The sequence below is a fragment of the Arachis ipaensis genome, chromosome B9, assembly GCF_059453495.1.
Source record: "Arachis ipaensis isolate K30076 ecotype BB chromosome B9, ASM5945349v1, whole genome shotgun sequence".
NCBI lineage: Eukaryota > Viridiplantae > Streptophyta > Magnoliopsida > Fabales > Fabaceae > Arachis > Arachis ipaensis.
In genome coordinates this window covers 109543392-109570604 of record NC_142444.1, presented here as the reverse complement: position 1 = coordinate 109570604, position 27213 = coordinate 109543392, and the positions used below count along the sequence as shown (strand labels likewise).

Genomic DNA, 27213 nt, shown 5'->3' with positions numbered 1-27213 from the left:
TTCCACTTCCTTGCAAAGATCTTCAATTGTATCTGTATCCTAGTCAAAGTCTTCTATGTCTTCCTCATCACTCGAGTCATAGATTGGAGGTTGAGAGAAATCTACCTCCGCATCATCATCATATTCACTTGGAGAAAATTCTTCGATCTCAGAGAATTCACTTGCGGACGCAAGTTCATCACTAGGAGAACTAAACTTGTGACTATCATCATCAAGGAAATTTTCTTCTTGGATTATTCCGTCTGATTCTTCGTAAACGACTTGCCTTGGAGATTGTACGGTATCCTCCTTAGCATCAACTGTAGCATCTTGGACGGAGTTTTTCTCAATTCTGGATTCCCAAGGAAGTTCAGCATCTCCTAGATCTTCAACCAACTCTTCTTCTTGAACAATGACAGCTTCTTCCACTTGTTCTAGTATGAATTCATTCTCTGTCTTGTCCACTGGAGTCTCTAGTATTTCTTTCATGCTACGCTCTTCATCGGGCTGTCCACATGGAGCTGTGGTTGATCCTTGTATATTTGAGCGCCTAGTGGCCCATTGAATTAGTGCTTGCTCCAGTTGTTGAATGGTTGTTTGAAATTTAATTACTGTTTCTTTTAGGCGATCCTCTGCTTCGCGGTTTGCCGGACTTGGACATGATACAAAGGAAAGTGGTGATGATTGGGAACGATTGGATTGGTATTGGGGTAAGGAAGGATCATATGATGGCGAATGGTGAAGAGAAGCTTGTGAGTGTGGTGGTTCGAGGTTATGTTGAAAGGATGGTTCATATGCACGGGGTGGGGCTTGTTTGTAGTTACAAGGTTGTCCACCATGTCTTTCAGCTGGGTATGCACGGTAGAATGGTCTTTGTCCAGGATATCTCGGAGGGTGTTGCTGCCAAAAGAGTTGATTAGATACTCTTGGTTCCATCCATCCTTGATTGGTCTGACCTTGATGCACATTCCTAATGGAGCCAATGCACTACATCTACCCAACGAAATTCGTGACTCAGATAAATTCTCATATCACATGTCATTCTCGACCGGGAGCAAGTGGGGGCAAACCACTGCATCTATCCCGGGAGGCTCAAACCATAACCTGGAGCAAGGAGACCAATGCCACTACATTTACCCATGCAGGTATATCTTAATCAGAATCATTCGCATTATCAATTTTATTATCAATATCATTCTCAATTTCGTTATCAACCTCATCTTCAATCTCATCGCAATTCAGATTCAATCTCAATTAAACTCATTCTTCATTATCATCCTTCATCATCACAATCAATTATCACATTCATCCTCATCATATATCACTTCATATTTTATTCCTCTCTTTTCAATTCATCAACTCATCTCTTTAATTCTCGTTTTTAACTCCTCTATCCTTAATTACACCGGCTCTAGACTGTTATCGGGCTTTATAAAAGTTTAGAAGGCTCAAGGAATGGTTGAGAACTTAAAAATTCACTTTTCAGAAAAATAGGGGTGGTCGCGTACGCAAGCACATATTCGCGTACGCATGAGTGTAAATTTTCAAAACTTGCATATGCATACCACCTTCGCGTACGCGAAAGGTTTGGGCAGTGGGGCTCGCTTGCGTACGCATGACTTGCGTCATGTACACATGAACGTATTTGTAACAAAGATGTGTACGCATGGGTGTTGGCAGTGACCAACTCCTGCGTACGCACGATGAGTTCCGCGTACGTATGTCATATCAGACTTTGAAAAAGCTTATATGCTCCAGAAAACCAATTTTTAGCCCAAATTTCAAATCTTCATATCTTTTTCCACAAAATTCATTTTTCAACTATTCTTGAACCGTTGGAAAGGTCGATAACTAAATTTTTATAAAAATCTAGTCTTGTAAAATTTTCAACTCCGAACATCGAGTTACAGCCCGTCAAAGTTGGCCAAAAATTTGTTTACCAATTTTTTCAAAAGTTCACAAGCCAAAAACAATTTTAACATCAATAAAAGGACCCCAAACCACTCCAATTCATACATTCACAATCCATCGAACTCAAACCTACTTTATTTACATATTTCAACTCAATTTCATCAATTTCACACCTCAAAATCCTAAATTTCTGCTATTCTATCAATCATTTCAAATTTCCACATATTCAATATGCAAATTCCATTCAAACTCATACATCATCACACAATACATTCACCAACTTACCATTCTCATATTTTTCGGCCTCCGGCCTAAATTCACGGCCTCTGGTCCAATATCCATCAATTCAATACATAACTCATAAATATATAATCACCATCTATATCATCAATTTTCACAATACATTAACTATACATATATACACAATTCTCATCCAAATCATCAAATGTAACAACACATCAACTACATATATGAATTTTAACCAAATACACAATTCAAACTTAATCGTAGGGACATCTAACTTAGGATTTCATACATCATTATACGAAATTTAAATGAAACTTAAACCGTACCTTTTAGAAGCCAAAATCAAGCCTTTCACTTGTGAATTTCCACTCCAAGACTCACCCAAAAGCTGCACACGTTAATTTCAAGTTCCCAAGGTATACAAAAATCATCCAACACTCTAATATACACAATTTCATACATACATCAACGTAGAATTCATAAAACTCCATAAATCACAAGGATTTGGTGATCTCTTACCTTAACCCATGAAATTTGTTGATGAAATTCACCAATAGCTCATATTAGAGCACCCTTAAATAACCAAAATCACAATATTTCTCAATATCCAAACTGATACTCAAATTTAACACATACTGCAAAAATGGGATAAGAGAATATGAAATTCTTACTAATATTTTTAGATAAAATTGTAGAGGATGAGATGGGTTTCGCGTGGCTACAAACGATGCGGCAATCGAAGCTCTGGAGAGAAAGTTATGGTGGTTTGAGTGTTTGGGAGTTAGGGTTTCACTCACTTATTCCCCCCTCCCTTCAATTTCAGCATGAATGTGATAATGAATGGGTGTTGATGCTGAAATGGCCATTAGTAAGAGTATATATATGTTGGGCTTGGGCTCAACTTTGGGTAAAAACCTTTAAAATTAGCGTTTTAATTTACGTTTTAAACATTTTTACCTTCTCAATTATGAATTTCAACTCTTTAACCTTCTCTACTCATAATTAATTTTCTCAGTCATCGTACCAGACAGATCCAAGCTGGTACTGCCAGTCAAATTTTCACTGCGTTTTTTACGCAAAAAAACTATGTTTTTCTACTTGAAAAAATCTTCTGAATCCAAATATCATCGTTAAATCTTCAAATTATGATTGTTAAATTTTCCAACCCTTATTACTCATATTTAATTAATTACTTATTTAACTATAGTTTTGACCGGGTTTTACAATGATTGTCCCGATTTTTTCAGGCCTCAACAAAATTAAAAAACTATCCAGTCCCGTAACCCGATCGACGCAAAAATAATCCCTACTCATATCCATTACACAATTCACATTATCACATCAGCCTTCACCCCTTACATCCACGAAGTCACTGCCTTTGCTCTTTCCGTCACACACACTAACCCATAACGCCCAGCGTCGTCGCGCCTCGCCGTCGCACCTCTCCCCTTCGTGGCTCTATCACAATCTCGCACACATCCTCGCAGGCTCGCATCCCGCCGTTGCGCCTCTCCGTCGCTAGCTCGCACCCTCTCTGTCGCTACTGCTCCTGTGTCGTGGATATCTATGTATGTATCTTCCTGGTACTGTGAAAGCTATAGCTGAGGTTTGTGTTTTATGCAAAATGTGGCCACATGATCGAGTCCATGCATGTCTATCAATTTGCAAGCTTTAGTCTTCATCTCTATTCTCCTTCAAAACCAAACCTGTGATTCTCACTTTTGGAATCTCAACTCTCCCAATATTTCTTTTCTCTCAATATCCTTCTTACTCATCACATCTCTTTGATTTCATAATTTTTAATATTTACTTTCTAACCCGTAATCTATAGATGTAAATCTTTATTGTACATGTTTTTTTTATTTTGTTTCTTAATTTAATATGATTTAAACTAAATTTACTTTTGTAATAATAATTTTTTTTATTTCCTAGGTGAAAGGGGGTTAGTAGCTAGTCTAAAGGGGAAATGAGTTGATGAATTATTTTTTTGTTTGTTAACTTTTATAATATAGTGTAGAGTAAAATATTTTTTCGGTTCTATCTTTTTTTATTAGATGCATGAGCTCTTTTGTGTTGCAAAGGATGACAAAAAATATTTATGTGTGACATAATTTGTATAATTTGGCTTTCATCAGTCTTACATAAATGATAATAATTTGATTGAAATCTCTGCAATATCATTTTGATTATGGTAGATAAAGAGTCTCAATTCAATGTTATCATCCATATAGAACAGGTGAATACTAGGTCATACAAGTTAACGTCACATGTAAGCATTTTACACCTTTTTTTATTTTGGAGATTTTGATAGAAAGGCTTATGTGTATAGCAAAAAAGGAGAATAGGAGAGCGAATTATCATTTTTCAATCGTTAAGGTGTAAGTTGTCTAAATTAAAAAAAGATAAGGAGTAAAGAGGGGCGGCAAAATGAGTCAAACTCGCCGAGCCAACCCACTAAAAAGGCAAATCAGGTTAGAATATAAAATTCGCCAAATAAAAAATCTGTCAAACCTGCACCGCCATTCGCGAGTTTTGGCAGGGCGGAGCAGGCCCATTGAATGAAAGATAATTTTATTTTAGTTTTTTTATAAAATAAAAGAGTGATTAGTACGTACTACAAAAATTATTAATTATATAATTTTTAAACATATTTTTTAATTATTAATTTTATTTATTTTATCTTATATTTTCATATATATATATATATAAATTATGTGACTTATTTTTTAAAATAAAAATATTTTTATTAAAAGATATTATTTTAAATAATTTTATTAAAGTTAAAAATTAAAAAATAATAAAAAATTATATTATAACTTAATTATTTTTATTTAAATTTTTTATTATTATTTTTTAATTAATTTTATTAATTTTTTTGAAAAAAATTAAGCAGACTAAGTCTACCGAGTCACCATACAATAAAATAGACTAGTATTCTGACTTTTGAGCCCAACGGCCTTGATAGAGCGAGACGGGTTACTAGCTTTGCCACCACTACTATGAGCTAGCACTGCTTGACAATGGATTTTGGGGCCTACACCAACTATACTAATGCGTGCATGACAAGGAAAAATAAAAATATCATGACTAATCAGAAAGCCGCTACCGTGGAAGCTGTGTTTAAATCATAGTTCTAAAAAATATCATCACTAATCATAAACCCCGCCCCCTCTTTTCTCTTCTCTCTCAAACGGAACCCTAGCAGCAGGAGCAGCCAGCGCCCCAGTCCCGCTGTTGCCGATCCTCTTCTCCTCGCGTCGCCAGAAGGTCTGCTCTGAGCTGCTGTTGGCGTCGAAATCTCTGTCCTCGTCGTCAAACCCGCCTCTGTCCTCGTTGTCGTCGGCCGCCCTGAACTCGTGTCTCCGTCCTCGTCGTCGAGCCCTCTCCCCCCCTCTCTCTCTCTCTCGTCAAGCCTCTGTCTTCGAGCCCCCTTCTCTCTGTCCGAGCTCACTTTCCTTCTCCATCGCCGTTACTTTCCTTCCTTCCTCGACGCCGTAAGCAAAGCTGCTGATTTTGTTAATTTTACTGTTCTGAGTTGCTGATTTTTCTGTATTTGTTCATTTTTGCTTATTTTGTTAAATTTTGATGGATGATGGTTATGGGTTTTTTTTTGTTAAATTTTCTAAAATAATTTTGTCATTATGTTGTTGCTGATTTTTTGGAATAGTGTTTGTCGCTGATTTTCTGGAATAATGTTGTTGCTGTTTTGTTAAATTTTGTGATGATTATGATTTGTTGCTGTTTCTGAAATAATATTGGAACCTTTACTGGTGATTATGATTTATGATGATGATATTATGATAAGTGTCTTCGTTTAGATGAAAATTTATTTGTTAATGTTTTTTTGTGGTAAAATATTATGTGCTGTCATTTACGTATGTTTTTATTTTCTTTTAGTTATAAATTATATATTAAATTTTTAATAATTTTATCTTATATTTAATTAAGTCGGCTGAATTTTGGTTGAATTTTGGTTGAATTCATTAAATTATTGAACCAATCATTCTATTTGATTATTGACTGGGTCGACTTTTGCAACCTTGGTTTAGAATTTATTTGGGTAAGCTTTTAAAAAAAAAGATTTTTTTTTTTCGAGTTATCTTTTTTTAAAGGTCTTATAGAAAAATAAAAATAATTTTATGTTTGAGTATCTCATACAAAAAGATATTTTTATTTATCAATTATGTTTAAGTATAATAATATAAAAATATTTTTTTGTTTATTTATTACATAAAAATATTTTTTTTTAAAAAAAAAATTTAAATTATAAATTACAATTTTTTAAAAAAGATATTTTTATTTTTTAAATATTTTTATTTTTACTATTAAAAATTTGTTAAACACACTTAAAAAATAAAAAAAGATATTTTTTATTAAAAAAAAGATTTTTTTATCAAGATATTGCCCCAAACAAGCCCTTAAATAGCTATCGCGTTTGCAATTAAAAAATCAAAAATCAAATACCAAGTACCCAATAGCGGTGCCCTACCCTCCACCTCTTCCGCCACCTTCCACTGTTTAGGTAAACCATAACCACCCCTGCGCTCTTCTTTGCTTATTTTGGAGCTTCGCGTGTGAAGTTATAATATTTTCTTGTTTTGTTATAGCTAGATAATCATAGCCTGGTTGTTGTTGTTGTTCTTCTTCTTCCCTATGTTTGTGAATGGATTATTTTTCATTTGAACTTTATGTATATGAAATATGAATATCTGGTGGTTGGTGCTTAGTAGTAGGTTTAATTTGTGAATGTTCCAGCTGCTATTCAATACAAGCTTGTTGATCTTGTTGGATTGGTTTGGTCTCTAGTTAAAGTAGCTGATATGAAATAAAATCATCAATAGTTGTTGTTGTTCTAGTGTTAGAGTTGAAGCTCTTGGATACTAGGACTTGTGATCATCAACGTTAACAAAAGAAAAAGGGAAGGGAAGAAAGAAAGGGCTTCTACTATATGTTTTTGGATTACATTTAGGTGCATATTGCTATTATTTATTGCTTTATTTTTCATTTGAACCTAACTAGATATTATTGCTGCAGATTCTTAGCTGCAGTTGGGCAAAGATTTTTCTCATCTCTGTCATGGCAACTAGTAAGTGATGAGTCATTACATTTTCACTTGTCTTTAGTCGTTCATTTTGTATATAGTTTGATCATATCAGTTACCGCTTTGATCATCAACACATTATTTTAGGGTCAACTTTAATGGGAAATTATGTGTTTATCTTAGATATGACATTGTACTTGATGGATATTGATTTCCTGCAGGACTTCAGTTTGAGAATAATTGTGAAGTTGGAGTCTTCTCGAAACTTACCAATGCCTACTGTTTGGTTGCCATTGGGGGTTCTGAAAATTTCTACAGGTTCCATTCTTTATGGCTTAGTGAAAATATACATACTTCCCCGGTGGATTCAAGTTATTTTTGAGCTTGTTGAAATTGTAAAAGTGGATCTCTTGATGAATAAATTGATGTGTCTTTTCATGCAGTGCCTTTGAGGCTGAGTTAGCAGATGTTATCCCTGTTGTCAAAACCTCCATTGGTGGAACTCGTATCATTGGTCGTCTTTGTGTTGGTAAAGTTTTTCTCTTGGCTTGTCAAATCTCAATTGATATCAATCTTTAAATTGTGAAGGCTTGAACTATCGAAATACTGATAAGAGATGACTACATTTTTTCCCCTTCTAGAAAAACAAGCAAGAGATGGTTACCTTAGTTTCTTCTATTAATTGATTATTGCATTTTAGACCTCTTATTAACTGGACTTTCTTTTGGTGTGCAGGAAACAAGAATGGTCTTCTCTTGCCGCATACCACAACAGACCAAGGTTTTTCTTAATTTCTGATTTTCTGATTAATATGTTTCATGTTAATTTTATTCTTAGTGTATTTGATTCCAATGCCATGGTTGCATGTTAATTTGTATCCTGGGTGCATGTTGATTTGTATCCTTAGTGTTGTTAGATGCGATTTGGTTGTTGTGTTGTATCTTGTCAAAACATCTTGTTGATTGGTGCTTGGTGCTACACCCTCTTTCAAGAGGAGAAATTAAAATTCACCATACCTATTTTTATCACTAAAGTAATCTGTGTTCTTTTTCGATAGTGTTGTCAAACTAAGGTGGCATTTATTTTTCGGAACTGTAGATGGTTGGAGATTATCTTTTAACGGAAAACAAAAAGCTGTATACAAGTTTCTACTAACTAGTGATTTTGGTTATCTTGCATGTTACATATCTCCATGTTTTGCAGTGTGGGAGTTGATTATAAGTTAATTCTCTAGTGTACAATTTTGGTATGTCCTGATGTCTCGTAGATCCATGGTTTCCGAAATTGATTTTTGGAAACAATCAAACAATATTGTAGTGATTTAAGTGCATAACCCTCACATAAAACTATTAATTTTCCACCACTCTAACAGTCTCATGTGAGGGATTATGCTCCTGAACCACTACCACATTATCCAAAGGCACTTTTTAGAATGTTGTTTAGCATTTGAGCAGTGATGTGTTGAGTTCTGTTTTGTTAGCACAGGTAAGATAGTTATCAATTACCCATATCATAAGAACTATTTCTAAGATTTCTCAATAGTTGTAAGTGAACAACAAAAGCAATACCAAACAAGCTGCCAAATTACAGGCTACCTATCTTGTTGATTCCAAGCATCTGGAATTGTTATAAACATTGTTTCCAAAATTATTCTTGATGTTTGCCGTGGTTGTATCAGTTTACTTGTCTTGGATTGTTTCTTAGTAGCATTTTCCTCATATATGGCATATCCATTGTTCAAGTATGCTCGTCATGATATTGTACTGACTCATCGTACTTGATCGTTTTTGCCACGGCTGTTGCTGAAGAACTTCAACATTTGAGGAATAGTTTACCCGATCAAGTTGTTGTTCAACGCGTAGATGAAAGATTGTCGGCTCTGGGAAATTGTATAGCATGTAATGACCATGTTGCCCTCGCACACACCGATCTCGACAAGGTAGATTGTCTTGTTATAGATTGTAGCTTTTTCTCTCTCCTATCTATGCTAATCCTTGATACATATTTAAGATTGTATAGACACTTCTTCACATGATTTTACAATGCTTTAGTATTTACGTTGAAATTGGTGTTCAGGAAACTGAGGAGTTAATTGCAGATGTTCTTGGAGTAGAAGTTTTCAGGCAAACTATCGCGGGCAACATTCTTGTTGGCAGTTACTGCGCCTTATCAAACAGGGGTGGTTTGGTAAGCACAAGATGTTCTCTTCAAAATTGTAACTTAGATATGTGTACAACATTGCTATATATGAATATGACCGTACCCTTGGTTCAGGTTCACCCACATACTTCAATTGAAGACTTGGATGAGCTTTCGACCCTTCTTCAGGTGCCCTTGGTGGCTGGGACTGTCAACCGTGGCAGTGAAGTAATAGCAGCCGGCATGACAGTAAATGACTGGACAGCATTTTGCGGGTCAGATACGACGGCAACGGAACTGTCCGTGATTGAGAGTGTTTTCAAGCTGAGAGAAGCACAGCCCAATGCAATTGCGAATGAGATGAGGAAATCTCTCATTGATAGTTATGTATGAGTGATAAAACTGTAGCCACTTTGCATACCGTAGTGTTCTGCTTATTTTGTGCTAAGGTATTAAAGTTTTGGTGATAGCTTTTGTGATATTTTTCTATTTTTCCTTTTGTGGAACAACTTGGTCATAGTGTGTCGTCTAAATTATAAACACTTAATTCAATCAAGAATTTTGGCTTTAATTAATTGTATGTGTCATGCTCTATTTTGTTATTTTATTGAGTTTGCGGTGATCCATGAATCTATAGCTACCGGTGCATGACTGCGTGCACTTGCGTTACATGGGCTTGATATATATATAAGTAAAGGTTATCACCACGCGTGTATATTTTGTATTTTATTTAGTAGTATCTTTTTATTTTTCAAATTAACATAAAATAAGAATTAGGGTTAAAAAATGGTCCATTACCAGTTTACCACTATAACTTGTAACGTTTTTAAGATTTGGGAGAGGCATTGAAGTCATTTATCATAACCAAACTCATTTACTAGCTATCATATTGATTCATATAAATTTTTATAAATTTACGAAGATTATTTACACAAATTTGATAGTCACACACACATAATTTGGTTCAATAGAATTTCTTTTGTAATAATCTACTCTATTGCTATTAATGTAAAGAAAAAGTTGGACAACTCTTAGTTCTTGAAACTAGGAATGCTTCAAGGTATAGAGAGGGCGTTCCTAAAAAATTTGAGGTTAATACACCATTAGTGAAAGAGGTAGATGTATTAAGTACCCATTGTTGTGAAGGAAAAATAGAGTATCGCTTTCTTGTTCTTGAAGTTGGAATTGCTTTGAAATCATTAAATCACTTGGCCAGTATCTTTAAAGATTAAGAGTATACCATCTCGATGAAGAGCCTGTAAATTTATTAAGGTTTAACAACATTGCATTAATTATTCTTTCAATCCTGCTACTTCTACACCCTTTATAATAAAGTGTTTTGACACTAATATTTTCTTCATAACCAAATATGCATTCTCTTTATTTTGTTAAAAAAATTTATTTAAATACACAATCAATTAACAACTGTATATGAGTATCAAGAGTGTTTAGATATAACTAGTATTTTTCTTATTTTTAAAGTATCAAGAGTGTTTAGATATAACTAGTATTTTTCTTATTTTTAAAGAGTAAGTTATCATAATTTTTTTCCTCATCTTTGTTATTATAATTGTGTAAGAGGGATAAGAATTATATGTTTTATATGTATATAATATTTATAAGTTATTTGTATAAGAATATTTAGGCGCGTTGCATCATTCCATAAGTTTCCTCAAGATCCATGATGCGGAGGTGTGAATAGTTATATGGTGATGCGGAAGTGTAAATGATTATGTGGTGATCCAGAGTTATGACAAAAAAAAAGGAAATAGGAAGTAATTAACATAGTAAAGTTTTCCAACTTAGCAAATGACCCAAGTCAACCGATTAAAATGAAACTAAAAAATCTGACTACGACTCTTAATAAACACTGTATTTGCATACAAAAAGAAATGCCTTTTCTAAGCAGTGAAACCGAAAATTTTCCAGTGGCATTTGCAAAAAATCTCAAAAATGAACAATCATTGTAGAACCAAATATTGTATGGATGACGAGAAACGGTCTGAATTTACCCTAGCAAAACATTAAAGGTACAAAGCAAGCTCCAAATCAAGAACTCAAAACTTAACAAGAGACTAGACTGAAAAGCTCAGCAAGACCTAACAAAGGGTCAACTCTATATGTCAAAAAAGCACCAGTCAGCTTAGTCATGTTCTCAGTCAGGTAGAATTTGCTCGCCATCGGCATCTACCTCAGTCTCAACCTTGGGCTTCGAAGGACCCTGGCCTGCTCCAGGGGCCTGCCTCTTCTTGATTCCACTCACTACATCGTCAATCCGGAGAAGCATGCAAGCAGCTTCGACTGCAGTCTTAAATGTTTGTGCCTTCACGTTGTATGCATCCCAGATCTAAGATCATATTAAGAAAAAACAAAACAATTCAGAGATCATTCACATGCTGTATCAGTAAATCACTTGAAACGATGTATATATGTACATAATGAAATCTAGTATAGATGCTCGTGAAAAGCAAAGGGAAAAATTGAGTAGGGTATTGTCTTCTCTATTCAGGAGTGAAATAACTGAAGCCTGTCGGACATAATTCTAATATGATAAGACTAACATTGGTTGGGAAATGGTTATTGGTTGTTTTCGGAATATGTCAAATTAAAGAAAATTAATGCACCTTAGCTTCTTTCATGTCAGTGATGGCACCAGTATTTCCATCTATGCCAACCCACGCATTCTCTCCATTCGCATGCTATATTCCAAAACACAAAATTATACATGCTCAACAAAAAAATCATCTAGAAATGAAATTTCGAAAGTTCTTACTTTTCCCTGTAGTGCAGTCATAGTCCTGATGACGTTAATTCCACAATTTTGTGCCAAAGTACGAGGTATAGCCTCAAAAGCAATGGCAGCTGCTTCATATGGCCACTGATAGTCAACAAGGATACGTAAGTGAAAACCAGATTAAACTACAGCTACGGGACGATAAAAAAAGCCTACCATAGAACTTAAGGGCAGGGGCAAGATTACACTCACCTTCAGCTACGGGACGATAAAAAAAAAGCCTACCGTAGAACTTAAGTGAAGGGGCAAGACTACACTCACCTTCTCTATTCCTTGAACTGATGAACTCTTCTGCTTCAAAGTCGCTGATACAGTCAACTCGGTAGCACCACCTCCAGGAACAAGATTTGGGTTTTTTATTATATTCCTTGCAACAGACATAGCATCCTGTCATGAAAACATCATTTAGGAAGCAGTTACCAAATCTACAGGTTCTCAGTACCAATCAACAAGCATACCTGTAAGTTTCTTTCAACTTCATTCAAGAGATCCTTACTAGCTCCCCTCAATAGTACAGTACAAGCTTTAGGGTCTTTGCATTCAACAATAAATGCAAAAAACTCATCTCCGATTTTCTTTACTTCAAATAACCCGGCGCCAGTACCAACATCAGATTCCTGTAATTCATCTGGTCTGTTCACAATAACAGCACCACATGCTTTTGCAATTCTATTATTATCAGTTTTCCTCAGCCTTCTGATAGCACTCACTCCATGCTTGCTAAGATAATGGCATGCCAAATCACTAAGGCCCTTCTCTGTAATCACTAAATCAGGTTTAAACTTCAATATTTGCATGCAAAGCTCCTGAATGTATTCTTCTTCCATCTTCAACAAGAGACTCCAGTCTTCTTCTCGGAGAAGTTCAGCATTTGTTTGGTTTTCACCCTTTTTATACTCAAGGGGACTGTCAAGAAGGATGATGCGTGGGTTAACAATTTTTCTCCTCATTTTGCCAGGGGCAACCACATCTTTGTTTATCATAACTCCTTTAAGAACTTTGGAATCCTCCAGCTGCCCACCAGGTACCTTCTCAACCTTAATATAATTTTTTATATCTACATCTCTCAAGCCTTTGCCAAGATCAACACCCACTGTGGTAGTAGCATCAATAGCTAAATCCTGGAAATTAACCACACAGATATAGAATTATTATCCAGACGTTTAAAGTCATGAAAAAATTATTTGGGTTCACAGTATCATAAGGTTTTAATAACATTAACTCGAAGCAAATTAAAAATGTGAAGTCAAGAGCCAAAGGACGGGAATAATTTCCAAGACTTGTTTGCTACATTTGCATGCACCTGAATATTAATAATGTATACTTATAGCTATGCAAACATGAGCCATCCCAATTATTCCATATTCCAACCTAATTATACAAAGATAACTCAACCTACATCTTGTGTATATGCTGACAAAAATAATTCAGCCTCTAGACAATATGCTCAAATTACAACATGAACAAAAAAGTTGTATTGATCAAAATAACAAATGAATTTTTATAAGTTCATTCATGGCTGATGAAACTTATGCTTCACAATTTCCCTTCAACTAACACTGAAAGTATTATGCCCGTTTATTGATGGCTTTAAAAACTATCCATAAGCAAGAAAGATCCAGCCAACAAATAAAAAGATATATAAGGTGGACGGGGGAAGACAACAAATTTAAAAATCTAGGAGAAAGAATAATGTATACTCACAGCAATTAAATCCCCAAATTGACTAGTGAATTTGGTACCTATGCAGCTTTTAACTAGCCCCAGCATTGTGGATCCTGCAGTTTTATCCACATGAAGAATGTGTAAAGATGAGACTACATGTAGGGGATTACAGAAATAATATAGATCAATTATATCAGAGTATCAGACAAAATAACTTCAAAATGGTAATGGCATCTGTTGAGCATACATCATACTCAGATAGTAACAAGTCACAAACTCACCAAATCAACAAAAGTAAACAATGTAATTTGTGGAAAGTGTAATCGGTAAGAAACTCAAGCAAACAAAATAAATAGATAAATGTGGCAGCAATACTTACTATCTTTAGTATCAATAGGCATTGCAATTTTGTCAAGAACAGCAATGGCATCCTCCAGAGCTTTGTTGTAAGCTGCAGATCACAAAGTGATGGAGTCATCAAATACAATAGCAACTGCTTAGAAAAGATCCAGAAGCAAATATAATTACCTCGGCAAATGACTGTGGGGTGATAATTCTTCTCAATGAAAGCTTCAGCAACATGAAGCATCTCACCAGCTGTAAATATATTAAACATATAAAGTGTGTGGAGAAAATGAGGAAGTATTGCTCAATAAATCAAATGAGATTATAAGATGAACAACAAAATATGGAATTCACCAATCATGACTTGTTACTCAACCATACAGAAATAAAGTAAACAAAGCTGTGCAACAACTGTCCTTCACTCCTTCCAGTCTCAATTCATAACAATATCAACAGTTAAAAGAGTAATGGTAGAATGGATCCGCATGAAGTAAAGCACCAGGTGAGAATTCCTTACAAAAACAGGATCTTTTCCCACTAGGTGAAAAATCATTATTTGAGAAAAGGAATAAGAAAACAAAATACATAAGATATACCAAGAATGATGACAGATGTTGTTCCATCTCCCACTTCTTCATCTTGGGTACGACTCAATTCAATCATAGACTGCAGCATTGCAAATAAGAGTGCAGTATTAGAAATTTCAAACCAAGCTGTAACTGAAACCTAAATATCTTTGCATATGCAGAAAACCGTGTTTTCATAAATTTCTTCTCAGAATGCAAGCAAATATCAATGAAGTAAAGTTAGAGAGGTAATTCATACCTTTGCAGCTGGGTGAGCAACATCTAATTCACGCAAGATAGCATTTCCATCATTTGTCACCACAATTCCTATTAGTTGAGGAAAAAGAATGGGGTATCAGACAAATATGTAGAAACAAAATCCAAGATTGCAAATGAACAGTTATACTAAAAACAAATAGAAGAAATTAATAATATCAGGGAAGAGTATTACTTCAAAGAATGCTCAATATCGTTATGTTAAAAAATAATTTAAAGATGAAAGTTATCATGACATGGAAGAATCGTAAATAGCATCAAGTCAAAAAGTATTATGAATGAGAAAATACTGACCACCCCCAGCATCAAGCAGCATTTTTAACATCGATCTAGGTCCCAAGGTTGTACGAATTATATCAGCAACGGCCTGGCAGGGAGCAAGCATATTAGAAAACTAAAAAAAGATAACTAGAGAACAGATTACATGAAATCCAGATAATCCACAATTAAAGTTCTAACACAAATACAATAGCACATGCTATCTGTTGCATGATTTACTTTACTAAATCCTCAACATATGTAAGCATATCAGTCCCAGAAAAAGAGAAAACATTGCACACCATAATTGTTTCGGAAATTTGGGATTGTACATTGAAAACACAATGAGTTCAAACAGAACAAACAAAAATGGTCCAGAACTTACAAATTCTTGGAAACAGAAACCTGGACGTATAAACTAAAAACAGAAGATAATTTTAAATTATATTCTCATGAGTTTCTAACTTATATTCTTCAAATAGTGTATAGATGGTTTTACATCAGTCCAAGAAATTAATTTAAAGGGAAGACCGAATACGACCACTTTTGTCGAGTCACATTGTACCTCAGTTAGTGAATGAAATGTCACAATGCACCTTAACCCAAACTATAATACTATATATATATCTATGTGACTACTTCCCCGTAAGGACAACGGGTATAAATAAAAAAACTGCAAAAACCCCCCTCTTTGCCTATCTCTATGATTTAAACTTTTATTTTTCATCCAAGGGGGAATCTTTGAGGCATAAAATGTCAAGAAGACAATCACACAAAAATCTAAACCAGAAAGTTACACTCAATAGTCAATATCTCATACCTTTGATGCATTGATATTAGCATGCTGCACCTTGCTACCAGACTCACGCTTCAAATTGTCCTCTGCTCAATTTCAACACATATTTGATGATCGATCAGTACCCAATGAAAGGCTCATAATGCATAACCGAAAAAACCCTCAATTTAGTGAATAAATATCATGAAAGTTAAAACTTGAGAATACCACACAAGAAAAATGAGAACAACAAAAAAAGAAAAAATACTTAAACAGAAATGATACACTTGCTGATTTAATATTGAAAATTAACTAAACTTGGTTTTTTACTTTTAACTTCAAAAAAAATCACTTCAGAGGAAATTTCAATAGAAAATTAAACTCAATGGCACTCCAAGTAATAGTTTAAATCAGATCAAGTAATAATCCACCGCGAAAGTCAAATTAAATAGAGATTCAGATCAATTACCAACAACAACAACAACAACAATAATAATAATAATAATAATAATAATAATAATAATAATAATAATAACTCACTGAGAACTAGAACCGGGGCCTGCATGATTTGAAAGTAGGAGGACCTGCGTTGCTGCACAGAAAAACAAGTTAGGTTCAATCACAGCAATGAAACGACGGCGTTTAATCGACGTTTAGAAAAGAAGGTAGCAGATAGATATGTATGCTACGAGAAAGGGGGAAATGTGACGGTGTGAATCGGAAGAGGGTTCAGCGGATCAGAAAGAAGAAAGGGCATAGTTCAGGTACCTGGTTTTGGTAGAAGAAAAGGCAGCTAGAGCACACAAAGAAGAAGAAGAAGAAGAAGAAGAAGAAGAAAACTTTTTCCTTTTTTCGCAGTTGCAGGATGCAGGTCGAAGTGAAGTGACAGCGCAAGTGAGAGACACTCTCAGGGTTCTTCCTTCCGCCAAAACCCTTCTTTCTTCACTTCCACTTTACCCTTTCTCTTTCAAGTATTCTTTTTCTTTCCTATTTAAACATAGAAAAAAATACTGCAAGATTTAATTTTTAGTTTTCGATTAAAAAAACGTAATTTAATTCTACAATCGTATTGTTGTAAATTCACATTAATTTAGCCAATGGCATAGTTTACCCATACTCAATTAAGATGTTGCGGGTTCGAGTCTCTTATCTTTAATAAAAAAAATTCACATTAATTTAAAGATGAGTTTAGTTAACACGAATTCTAAAATATGCTTATTATTTGTAAAAAAATTTAAATATTTTTATTTTACAAAAATATATATTTAAATAGGTCCTTAAAAAATTTTTTGCAAATATTTTTGTCTTTAAAAAAATTTTAGTAGGTTGAGGTCCCTAAATTTAACAAAAATAAGACATATAGATTTTTATATCACATTTTTAAGGATCTATTTATACAAATGAAAAGAATAGATCTAATTAAAGTAAACAGCAGTTCTTGCTTCTAATTTCTGTTCTTTTGATTTTTTGAGCTGCCGCAGATGAAGCTTGTCATCAGAGAAAGCAAGCTACTGCCACCAACTCTTAATTAAGCCGTATCCTCTTCCTTGTTCTGATTTCAATTTTTTCATTTTTGAAACCATAACACTCTCATCTTTACTCTAATTCTACTTTGTTTCTTTGCCATATGCTTGTTTTAATCATGGTGGCCTATATCTTTATTTTAGCTCAGTCCCTTTTTGGCTTCTATTTTCTGCTACAATTGGGTCGAGTATTGACGCTGGTGTTGCCATGGGACTGTTGAAGCCGCTGCTGCTTCTGATTTTGTTATCTTGGTACTGGTCTGATCTTTTCCTTAGGATAGATCCATTTACACATTCTGTTTTGTCACTGCTATGGTTGCCATGTTCAGGTTTTAATTCAATTTTAGTCCTTGCTTTGTTTTGAATTCCTAGGGCTGTAATTGCTTTTGATTCCGATCCAATTTGAATCCTCTGTTTTGCTGCAACCATGGCCACCGCTGTGAAGGCTAACATTGTCGTTGTTCTGGTTGCTGCCACTACCGTTTCGGTTCCGTGAAAGTCAGCGCTGCTGCCATGAAACTAAAAGAGAAAGGAGTTGTCATGTTTAATCTATGTGAACTCGGCTAATCGCGGTAGGGGGTTTAATTTAAACGGTTTTTAATTTAAGAATGTCCAGAAAGTTTATTGAATAACTGCAAATAGGTTTAATTGTTGTAAGTAATTGATTTGGTTAGATGAATGTTGAATTGTGGCTGCGATTGTGATTGAATTTGTGAATTTTGTGAAATTGATTTATTATATGTGGATTATGAATTGTTGATGAGTGTTTGTTGAGAATCCTGAATTTTGATAGGTTATATTGGATTGATTACCGTTGAGTTAGTTATTTGATATATTGTAATGATGGTAAACTTGGTTGATGATTGTTTTGAAATTGATTTTGAGAGGTATTGAAGGTTGACTCTTGAAATATTAAACTTTTTTGTTGAAAATCTTATTTTATGCATTACTTTTAAACGAAGTTAGAAATTTTGAAAAGCTATAACTAATTCTGTGATGATCAGAATTGCATGAGACCAAGTCTAGGTTAAACTTGAGAATACATGAAACTGGTTTGGAAAATTTAAGGCATTTTCGTTAAATATACAATTTATGACAAATTTTTGAAATCAGGTCGTTGAATCTGTCTTGCTGCAGAAAAATTCGAACAGGGTAGCAATTTGGTTGTCTTGCTGCGACTCCTACGAGCTGAGTTTTGAAGCGAAAATAATTTTTTTTTAAAACTTGATTAACTTGGTTTATTACTCTAAAACTTCAGAATTTTAGGAGTTAAGGATTGGGAGTTGTAAGTTTTTGAAAATTGGTGGTCAAAGTTGGAAAGAATCAGTTTTCAGCAAGTTATGCATCAACTTCCAATGCTTGTAACTCTTAGAATTGAATAGCAATTGGGTTGCAACCAAGACACACTTGTTGCTAGATAATTTAGGATTTTCCAAACCAAAATTTAGCTCAATTAAAGTTTTGTAGTAAAAGTTATGTAAGTTGAAAGATACCAAGCTTGCTGATTTCTAAAACAGGTTTTGACTTATTTCTACCTAACTTCCAAGCTATATAACTTTTTTTATTAAAAATGGTACTGACCTGAAACTAATTGAAAAATAAATCTTAACAAGTTAAGCTGAATCATATTAATTTTGAAGGTCATTGGATTTAATTTGGATTTTATACGGAATTTTGAATATTGAACGCCGCTGCTGTTTTCTAGTTTTTAAGCACTGCAGAGCAGTCACGGTTTTTCTTTTATTCGTGAGGCTAGATTGATAAAAAAATTATGATTTTTGATTTATTAGAAAGATTTACTCGAGATGGTCGCCTGGACATAAAGTTTGTACAATTCCAAATTCATTTGGTATTTTGAAAACAGAATTGAAATTAGACTGTCGAGGTTGTTTTGGTGACATCTTTGAATATGAGATTTAAGAATAGATTTTCTATACTATTATCAAATATTTTTGAGAATATATTGTTGTGGCAATTGTTGATAAAAGGCTGATGAAATGTTGAGAAAGAGAGAACCCGTAAGGATGGCTAAGTCCTATTTTTAGAGGATATTATGTCTGAACTTTTATAAAAATGTAAGGATTTAATTAAAATGTCCTATGTTAAATGTGCTTTGGATATATAATCTATAAATTTAATGTTTGATAACTGAAAATACATGTTCAAGGTACTCAGAAGTGGTTTGAATTAAGCTCGTTAAAGTAATGCTTATGAAATAAATTTGCTGGTTGAAGTTTGAACAAAAGAGTGCTTAAGAAAGATAAGTTATTGCTTAACATATGTCATAGAAGAGCAAAGTAATTTTTGTCTTATTTCTTTAAAGACACATATAAAAGATTTTCAAAGAATGATAATTACATAAATACTATTAAAAGTAATTCTTATTCAAAAGAAACCAAATGAAACTTAAATACATATCATACCTACCCCTCTGCGTAAAATAAAATCTCACGGGACAACAGTGAGAGGACTCTATGAAAACAATTAAAATCACAACTAAAGTTTTTTTATTTCTGCCACAGTAGAGCAGAAAGTTCTTATGATTTTTCAACCCTTGCAAAAAATAAATAGCTACTCTTCTGGTCCAGCCTCTGCTCTACTGTGGCAGAAAAGTGGGCAAAAAACAGACTACTCTACTGTGGCAGACCAAAAATTTCTACTCTACTGTGGCAGACAAAGAACTTTAGTTATGATTTTCATTACTTTCATAGAGTCCCTTCGTTGTTGTCCCGTGAGATTTTATTTTACGCAGAGGAGTAAGTATGGTATGTATTTAAGTTTCATTTGGTTTCTTTTGTATAAGAATTATTATTAATAGTATTTATGTAATTATCATTCTTTGAAAATCTTTGATATGTGTCTTTAAATAAATAAAACAAAAATTACTTTGCTCTTCTATGGCATATGTTAAGCAATAATTTATCTTTCTTAAGCACTCTTTTCTTCAAACTTCAACCGGCAAATTTATTTCATAAGCATTACTTTAACGAGCTTAATTCAAACCATTTCCAAGTACCTTGAACATGTATTTTCAGTTTTCAAACATTAAATTTATAGATTATATATTCAAAGAACATTTCACATAGGGCATTTTAATTAAATCCTTACATTTTTATGAAAGTTCAAACATAATATCCTCTAAAAATAGGACTTAGCCACCTTTACGGTTCCTTCTTTCTCAACATTTCATCATCCTTTTATCAGCAATTGCCACAACAATATATTCTCAAAAGCATCTGATAATAGTATAGAAAATCTATTCTTAAATCTCATATTCAAGGTTGTCACCAAAACAACATCGACAGTCTAATTTCAATTCTATTTTCAAAATAGAAAATGAATTCGAAATTGTACAAACTTTATGTCCAGGTGACCATCTCGAGTTAAGATTTATAATAAACTAAACTCATAATTTTTTTTATCAATCTAGGCTCAGAAATAGAAGAAAAACCGTAAGTATTCTGCAGTGCTTAAAAACCAGAAAACAGTAGCAGCGTTCAATATTCAAAATTCCATATAAAATCCAAATTAAATTCAATGGCCTTAAAAATTAATATGGTTTAACTTAACTTGTTAATATTTATTTTCCAATTAGTTTCAGGTCAGTAACATTTTTAATAAAAAAGCTACATAGCTTGGAAGTTGGGTAGAAATAAGTCAAAACCTGTTTTAGAAATCAGCAAGCTTGGTATCTTTCAACTTATATAACTTTTACTACAAAACTTTAATTAAGATAAATTTTAGTTTGAAGACTCCTAACTTATCTAGCAACAAGTGTGTCTTGAATGAAACCCAATTTCTATTCACTTCTAAGAGTTAGAAGCATTGAAAGTTGATGCATAACTTGCTGAAAATTGATTCTTTCTGGCTTTGACCACCAATTTTCAAAAACTCACAACTCCCGATCCTTAACTCCTAAAATTCTGAAGTTTTAGAGCAATAAACCAAGTTAATCAAATTTTAAAACAAAATTAGTTTTGCTCCAGAACTCAGCTCTTAGGAGTCGCAGCAAGATAATCAATTTCAATTTCAAAACAATCACCAACCAAGTTTATCACCATTACAATATATCAAATAACCAACTCAATGGTAATTAATCCAATATAACCCATCAAAATTCAGGATTCTCAACAAACACTCATCAACAATTCATAATCCATGTATAATCAATCAATTTCATAAAATCCACAAATTCAATCACAATCGCGGCCACAATTCAACATTCATATAACCAAATCAATTACTCACAATAATTAAACCTATTTGTAGTTATTCAATAAATTTTGTGGGCATTCTTAAATTAAAAACCGTTTAAATTAAACCCCCTACCTTGATTAGCCAAGTTCACATAGATTAAACGTGACAACTCCTTTCCCTTTTAGTTTCATGGCAGCAGCGGTGACTTTCACGTAACTGGAACGGCAGTGGCAGCAACCAGAACAGCAACAACGTTAGCCTTTACAGCGGTGGCCATGGTTGTAGCAAAATAGAGGATTCAAATTAGATAAGAATCAAAAGCAATTACAACCCTAGGGATCCAAGAAAAAACAAGGAATAAAATTGAATTAGAACCAGAACATGGCAACCATAGCAGTGACAAAACAGAACGTGTAATGGATCAATCCTAAGGAAAAGATCAGACCACCAAGATAACAAAATCAGAACCAGCAGCGGCTTCAACATCCCATGGCAACACCAGCGTCAATACTCGACCTAATTGTAGCAGAAAATAGAAGCCAAAAAGGGGCTGGGCTAAAATAAAGATATAGGCCACCATGATTTAAACAAGCATATGGCAGAGAAAAAAAAGTAGAATAAGAGTAAGGATGAGAGTGGTAAGGTTTCAAAAATGGGGAAATTGGAATCAGAACAAGGAGGAGGATACTGGCTTAATTAAGAGCTGGTGGCGGCAGCTTGCTTTCTCTGATGACAAGTTCCACCCACGGCAACTCCAAAAATCAAAAGAACAGAGATTAGAAGTAGGAACTGCCATTCCTGTAGCAGCTCCAAATTGACAGCAGTAGCATTACCCTCCCCATCAATCTCTCTTCTCTGTCATTCTTCCTCCTCTCCTCTGCCCTAACCAGCATTGACAGTGGTGAGGGGAGCTTCAGCGACGGCTAGAAGTGCGACGGCCTCCCTCTCTCTTCTATTCGACAGCAACAGCAGTGACGGTAGCAGTGACACCTACCGGTGCTGCTCCCCAATTCCCCTCTTCCCTCTGCATCTCGTGTTTTCTTGCTCCTTCTTCCCCTGTTTCTTAGTCTCTTGTTTACCCCTTTTCTCCATCTCTCTATTATTCTATTGAAATGTGTGGTGAATTGTTGAGTATAAATGAATGATAAGGAATAAAAGAATGTGGATCACTGGGGGATGGGTGGGTGGCAGCGTGCGTGTGTTCTTTTAATTGGTTAGTGGATATACGTATTAGATAACAACGATACATATAGAATAAGAAACATAGAACTAGGATTTAAGTAAAACTAGTTTTAAGACCCGTGCCAAGCACGGGGACATAGCAGCAGCGACGTTGAACTATGAATCTCAAGAGGCTGATGTGATGAAACTAAACAATAGAATGTTCGCAACCAGTAAATACAGATTTAAGAAAATGGGATGGGAACAACACCTTGGAAGCAAGACATAAGAGCCGAACAACGAATATTACAGTAACGACTGAATGGTGGGAATTAAATTGACAAAAATCTCTCTGTACACAACATTGATAGTATGATTTGAGACTATTCCATTAGAATCAACAACCAAGATCTTGAGACCCGATACACTATTGACTCGAGAGAGTGCAACATAAAGCTGACCATGTGTGAAAATTGGCCTTGAAAGGTACACACCAACAGTTGATAGTGTCTGTCCTTAGGACTTATTTATGGTCATTGCAAAGTAAAGCACAATTGGAAACTGCCTTTGAGTAAACATGATTGGTAATGTTTCATTATTAGGGATCATGTTCATCCTAGGAATAAATACAAGTTGACTAACGTTATGACCTGCTAATATGACGCACTCAATAACATGATCACCAAGTCACCTAACTTGCATTCGTGTACCGTTGCACAATCCATTAGAATGGTCAATATTACGAAGAAGCATGACAGGAACACCAATATTAAGAACTAACTTGTGTTGTGGAATACCAGAACAATTCAATGCATTCAATGACTCTGTGCTCATTGTCTATAATTCAGATTCCAAGTGACCATCTTCATTGAGTAGTGTGTCAGAACTGAGGTAAACCTTTTTATTGCCTGGAAGCAAAGACATGACATGATTGTTAACTTCGATCCAACATCAAGTGTCGGTGCCAATATACTCCTGTTCTTAAGATAGTCCACACTAGAAATATGCAGTAAGATATTAGGATAAACGAACAACAACAAATCGTGAAGAGCTGGTGACTCAACATCCAATAAAAACATATCTGGTATAATAATCACCAATTCGCCATCGGTACTATCTCCTAATAACCCGTCACCTAACTGAAGTAGCCAGTCAGCAAATTTCTTTAACTCTACACTGCAGATATCTTATGAGCTGCCACATAGCCTCATGTTTTTGGTCAATTACAACACCTGGCAAGACTGCCACAAGTACGAAGAATTAATACACGTGTGAACAATATCCTCCCGAGAACCACGAGGAATCACATGCAATATTTGACGAAAATCACCTCCAAGAACAACAACTTTTCCACCAAATAAAGCATCAGGCTTAGATCCATGTGCAAAACGAAGAACATCCTTAAGGCACTTGTCGAGTGCTTCATAGCAAAATTTGTTTAACATAGGTGCCTCATCCCATATAATTAATTTTGTAGCTGAAATAAGATGTGCCAAAGGTGTGCCTTGTCTTATATTACAGATGAAATCTTGGTTAACACTAAGTGGAACCTTAAATCGTGAATGAGCAGTTCTGCCATTTGGTAACAGTAACGATGCGATGCCGCTATATGCAATGTCGAGTACAATTTGACCTTCCGAACTTATTGAAGCAGAAAGTACATTCCATAGAAAAGTCTTCCCAGTTCCACCATATCCATAAACAAAACAAAAAATCCACCCATTTCACGGCTGACTGCATTGAATATTGTGTTGTACGCGACACACTGGTTTTGATTTAAGCGGGAAACTAAATCGATAGAAACAGTTGCCAGTTCAGTCCTATTGAAATTGAGCTCATCAAAAAAGATTGTGTCACGAGGTTCTACGAAATCCAGCAAATCCAAAAATGGCATGTCGATAAATTCTTTTAAGGTCCTACCATTCATTTGCAATAATTTCTCAATTTTGGCAAGAGTGGTGGACTTGATCTCGTCAGCAGAACGATCAAAACCTAAACCCACAACAGAATAGGTTAACGTAACAACATATTTTTGTACTGTAATAAAATTTAATTCGTTAAAAACACAACAAACTTTGGTTAAATGAAAAAAATTTTTCTAACAATAACATGTTAATTTAGCATAAGAGAAAGATAAATGTGCCAACAAATACAAATTTAACCTAGAATCTGTCTATTGTAAAAAATCATGCTATCTGCACAATGTTTCCAACATTGCTCCCAGGCGATATCAGGGCGAACAATGTTGTTCAACATTAAAAGCAATGCAAACAACCTCGTGACATAAGACAGTGATGCCCACGAACTGGCTTCAATAATAGCATCAATAAATTCTTTGTCATCTTGCAAAAGCCCGAGAGCATAACATGCTTCTTTGTATGTATCATAGACAACACCATCGACGGACCAAATATCATCAAAGTCCGACACCCTTTTTTATAATTCAACAACAAACGAAGATAATACTCCTCTCCATGAGACTGAGGAATATGGGTGAGATGACCGATCACATGACCTTACTTCCGAGGCTTCCATATATGTCCCTGCTTATCCTAAACAGAACATGACGGCATCTCTGTGAAAGTGAGGCTACGGGCAGCATTAAATTCTTTGTTAGCCTTCATCCATCCAATAAACATACTATCCTTTGAAACTGCACTCTCAATTACATTTTCAATTAGCTGATGATCTTCGTAAAAACATTTTGTTCATTTGGTAGATGGAATGGTAGGCGAATGACGTTAGGTACTTTGAATTGAATCTCAAAATTGAACAGCCTCCAAAAAGCCTCACACGCAGATATATATCGACAATCAAAGTAATTTTGGATCTCATCCACAATCATAGCCGAATCATCTACATCATGGGATCAGAAAAACTAAGCAGTGACATGGTCATTACCTTTTTGTACATACTTAAACAAATACTTTATAGTAGATGTCTGGCAAGTGTACTCAATATTTATGTGACATCCATACTTGAGAAGCAACATCGCATTATATGGAACAATAAATCGATTGTCAACATCAACATTTTTCTTACTCATGGTACGACCATTATCCGGATGTTTATACTTAGGGAAACCTGCATTGTCTAGCACTGTTTTCTCACGGAAGGCCATCGGATAGAACTTGGAACACTTTCCGTTTACCATGCATGGGCTTCTCGTATTCAACACCCCACATAGACCATGTACCATGAACTTTTAGACTAATTTGTGGAGCTTAGGTTGCACGTGTTCATCAGGTATCTCTGTTGAGATATAATGCTCAATATCATTGGAGGATCTCGGCTTCGGATTTGGTTGAATAAACAACAAAATGTGACAGTGGGGAAGGCCACGCTTTTGGAATTCAACTATATAGACAACTAAAGTACACAAAGAAAAAAAAAACAGACTAAGTTAGGGGACAAACAACACAAGATAAAAATTTACTAACCTAATAGTATCAAGTTGAAAAAAAGAGAGTCAAGAATGCTTACTTGCTTTTGGTTTTCCAAATATAGATCCATTTTTTAAGTCTTTTAGTAATTCGTCTAGCTTGATCTTAAACACTCTACATATGATGTCTGGCCTGTCATTTGGCTTTAGTGAGTAATTGGCAACACATTCTTTAACCTCATTCCACTCTGGATTACATGTGATAGTTATAAAATAGCTCGGATAGCCGGTGTATCTGCATATAGCAAATGCAGATTTGTAATTGTTATACATATATCGAGGACCACCAACAAAGGAGGATGGCAAGATAACTCGTTTCCCAGTTTTGGCAGTTTGAGTTTCACCTTGAATTAGGCACTCATGAAGCCCCTGCAGTTGATGGGAGCAAAAGTTGTTCTGGTTGTATCTATGATACTGCAATCTTTCAGCCTCTACCATGGTGTAACTATCTATTAAAAACTGTTGAAACAAACATCTTGATTTGAGTAGTACTTGCGACTCTTGTGATCTCATCTGAAGGAGATAAGAAAAAAATTCCATCATGCTAATGGTTTCTCTCTTATAAATATTTTGATTAGATTTTTCTTCCGATATTAAAATGTCGTTCCTAAAACCATCTTCTCCTTATGGAAATAGCAAGGGATATTGGAGAGCTAAGTACTGAGGGTGATTAACATCAATTCGATTCAACAAGTTTGAATGTATCTCGATGATAACATCTCTCGCAAGGTTTTCTGTATCGAAATCACCTACAATAAGGCCTGCAACTTGAGACGTTGACGGTAGATTATATCTTCTGCCATCAGTATCCCTTTTCTTAATAAGACGAAGCCGAATTGGAGTTGTTGAATCTTGAGCGAATCTTTCCGCAGAATACCAGAACATCTTAGCAAGG

General features: G+C 34.7%; 3 protein-coding genes and 1 pseudogene across 4 annotated transcripts; 1 reads left to right on the top strand and 3 right to left on the bottom strand.

Moving 5' to 3' along the window:
• The first annotated feature begins 5087 nt into the window (after positions 1 to 5087).
• On the top strand, positions 5088 to 9891 carry LOC107618548 (eukaryotic translation initiation factor 6-2). Of its 2 annotated transcripts, none has more exons than XM_016320636.3 (8): positions 5088 to 5630; positions 7171 to 7222; positions 7399 to 7495; positions 7621 to 7706; positions 7913 to 7957; positions 8986 to 9116; positions 9254 to 9364; positions 9452 to 9891. In XM_016320636.3, the coding sequence occupies exons 2-8, from the start codon at positions 7213 to 7215 to the stop codon at positions 9707 to 9709; spliced, it is 738 nt and encodes a 245-aa protein (XP_016176122.1). In that variant the 5' UTR covers positions 5088 to 5630; positions 7171 to 7212; the 3' UTR covers positions 9710 to 9891. The 2 variants fall into 2 exon arrangements, with proteins under 2 accessions (XP_016176122.1, XP_088355809.1); XM_088499683.1 differs by lacking the exon at positions 5088 to 5630 and adding an exon at positions 6565 to 6658.
• Positions 9892 to 11140: 1249 nt separating this feature from the next.
• On the bottom strand, positions 11141 to 16964 carry LOC107618153 (T-complex protein 1 subunit gamma). Its single transcript, XM_016320112.3, has 14 exons — positions 16764 to 16964; positions 16536 to 16587; positions 16041 to 16102; positions 15257 to 15329; positions 14946 to 15013; positions 14717 to 14786; positions 14304 to 14372; positions 14155 to 14226; positions 13815 to 13888; positions 12569 to 13231; positions 12372 to 12497; positions 12090 to 12194; positions 11941 to 12015; positions 11141 to 11663 (listed from the first exon to the last, which is right to left on the bottom strand). Exons 2-14 carry the CDS (start codon positions 16558 to 16560, stop codon positions 11472 to 11474), a joined length of 1674 nt encoding a protein of 557 aa, XP_016175598.1. The 5' UTR covers positions 16561 to 16587; positions 16764 to 16964; the 3' UTR covers positions 11141 to 11471.
• A 6218-nt stretch (positions 16965 to 23182) lies between these two features.
• LOC148545868 (uncharacterized) lies at positions 23183 to 24087 on the bottom strand (annotated as a pseudogene).
• Positions 24088 to 24099: 12 nt separating this feature from the next.
• Positions 24100 to 25997, bottom strand: LOC148545867 (uncharacterized). Its single transcript, XM_088499101.1, has 4 exons — positions 25855 to 25997; positions 25090 to 25307; positions 24538 to 24868; positions 24100 to 24448 (listed from the first exon to the last, which is right to left on the bottom strand). The coding sequence occupies exons 1-4, from the start codon at positions 25995 to 25997 to the stop codon at positions 24100 to 24102; spliced, it is 1041 nt and encodes a 346-aa protein (XP_088355227.1).
• Between the last annotated feature and the right edge of the window lie 1216 nt (positions 25998 to 27213).